Source organism: Quercus lobata, chromosome 12, assembly GCF_001633185.2.
Source record: "Quercus lobata isolate SW786 chromosome 12, ValleyOak3.0 Primary Assembly, whole genome shotgun sequence".
NCBI classification, from domain to species: Eukaryota; Viridiplantae; Streptophyta; class Magnoliopsida; order Fagales; family Fagaceae; genus Quercus; species Quercus lobata.
This window is the reverse complement of record NC_044915.1, coordinates 16,091,916-16,094,363: the sequence shown is the minus strand read 5'-3', so window position 1 is coordinate 16,094,363 and position 2,448 is coordinate 16,091,916. Positions and strand designations below refer to the sequence as shown.

The following is a 2,448-nucleotide window of genomic DNA, read 5'->3' as shown; positions in this document are numbered from 1 at the left end:
ATTTTAAATTACGATTTTAGTTAAAAAATAACACATAAAATTGTGTGCAACAACTTGTGTGTAATAAACACAAGGTTCCATCATACCCACCGAACAAAGTAACTAGTGTGTATATTATTCAACATTCTCGTTTCATCCTGTAGCATTAATTTTCCCTAACCTCCTCACTCATTCATCTGGTGCTAATGCGGATTGGACCCACCAGAGGAAGGGTGGACCGTGGATGCAACACAACAGATGAATGAGGAGAGCGAAAATGCGACAGGATGAGACGATAATGTTGAATCAAAGGTACACGCACTTGTCAGGTTGAGATTGTTAGTCAAGAAGTTAAAAATATTTATATATATATATATATATGATAGAAATTCTACTGCATCTAACCTAAATATAAAAGTAAGTGAAGCTTACTTCGAAAACATAAATCCCATTCTTTACCCCCTTATACCACACAAATAATTATAATATAGAATACTCAAAGAAAGTGACTATCATTTCCTTTTTTGGTAGTGCGAGAGGTGCTTATAAGTTCACCTGTTTTGTGGTCTTTTAGGAGATACACAGACAGAGATGGACTTTTGGATCTTTGTAATCTGTCTATGCCTCAGCTGGACCATAATTCAAGCGCTTCATTCCATCCCAAGAAGAAGCACAGCAATACCCAGTAAGCTTCCCCCAGGACCAAAATCATTTCCCATCATCGGAAATGTATTTGAACTTGGTGACAAACCTCACAAGATGCTGGCCAAGCTTGCCAACACTCATGGTCCCTTAATGAGCCTAAAGCTAGGCCAAATAACCACAGTGGTCATATCTTCAGCAGCCATGGCCAGAGAAGCTCTCCAAACCCATGACCAAGTGTTCTCAAACCGTACCATCCCAAATTGTATCCATGCCCACAAACACCAAGAGTTTGGCTTGCCTTGGACGCCTGTTTCCACTCGGTGGAGAAACCTTAGGAAAATATGCAACTCTGAATTATTTTCCAGTAAGATTCTTGATGCCAACCAAAATCTCCGACGCAAGAAAGTGCAAGAGCTCCTTACTGATATCCATAAAAGCAGCCTAGCCGGTGATGCAGTTGATATTGGCAGAGCAGCCTTTAAAATTTCACTGAATCTGTTATCAAACACCATTTTTTCAATGGATTTAGCAAATCCAAATTCAGATACAGCTAGAGTGTACAAGCAGATCGTGTCAAGCATCATGGAAGAGGCCGGAAAGCCAAACTTGGGGGATTATTTTCCCATTCTAAGAAAGTTTGACATACAAGGCATAAGGCAGCGTATGACAATTCACTTTGGGAAAATGATAGACGTCTATGACAACATAATTAGCCAACGGTTGAAGTTAAGAAAAGTACCTGGTTTTATATCAAATAAAGATGTGTTAGATACTCTACTCAACATCAGTGAGGAAAACAGGGCGGAGATTGATAAAAATCAGATTAAGCATTTCTTACTGGTCTGTATATTTCTACTCTTTTCTGTTTAACATAAATGTTTTTCATAGTAAGTTAATAGCTTTGACTTATTGTTTATGTATAACTTGTTTCAATCACGTGGCAAATTCCAAAAGGATCTATTTTCTGCCGGCACGGACACAACATCATCCACACTGCAATGGGCAATGGCAGAGCTTTTACACAACCCGGAGATACTATCAGAGGCCGGAGAGGAGCTGAGGCAAACCATTGGCAGAGGCAATACAGTTGAAGAATCAGACATTCCTAAGTTACCTTATCTACAAGCTATAATCAAAGAAACCTTCCGATTGCACCCAGCAGTTCCCTTACTACTTCCTCGTAAAGCCGAAGCAGATGTTGAAGTTAAGGGCTACACAGTCCCAAAGGGTGCACAAGTTCTGGTCAATGCATGGGCTATAGGCAGGGACCCAAGCATATGGGACAACCCAAACTCATTCATGCCAGAGAGATTCTTGGGGTCAGAAATTGATGTTAGAGGCCACAACTTTGAGCTGATTCCATTTGGTGGTGGGCGGCGAATATGTCCGGGCTTGTCATTGGCTATACGAATGGTGCACTTGATGTTGGGCTCTCTCATCCACTCATTTGATTGGAAGCTTGAAGATGGGATTACACCAGAGGACATGAATCTGGAGGATAAGTTTGGCCTTACATTAGATATGGCTCAACCATTACAAGCTATTCCTATTACTTTCTAATGTCATTTGGCTTTTTGCATAGCTATGTGAAATAACTTGCTGCTTTAAGAACTGAATAACAAATGCGATATGCTTTTGTATTTTCATATTGTGTTGCGATTAGAGCAATCACACCGGTCATTGTAAAATACAAAAATTGGTGAGTTTTACATTGCTAAAAAAAACTATCCACATCAATGGGTCTATAATATTGTTTATGCGCAAAAAATGTTATAGTAAGATGAGTCCAGAAGGTGTTTCCTGAAGTATGTGAATTCCTGTCGA

At 39.7% G+C, this 2,448-nt stretch overlaps 1 protein-coding gene across 1 annotated transcript; it reads left to right on the top strand.

Annotated features, from left to right (window-relative positions):
• The first annotated feature begins 389 nt into the window (after positions 1 to 389).
• LOC115969850 (geraniol 8-hydroxylase-like) lies at positions 390 to 2,448 on the top strand. The gene is made up of 2 exons (XM_031089482.1): positions 390 to 1,464; positions 1,579 to 2,448. Exons 1-2 carry the CDS (start codon positions 571 to 573, stop codon positions 2,182 to 2,184), a joined length of 1,500 nt encoding a protein of 499 aa, XP_030945342.1. The 5' UTR covers positions 390 to 570; the 3' UTR covers positions 2,185 to 2,448.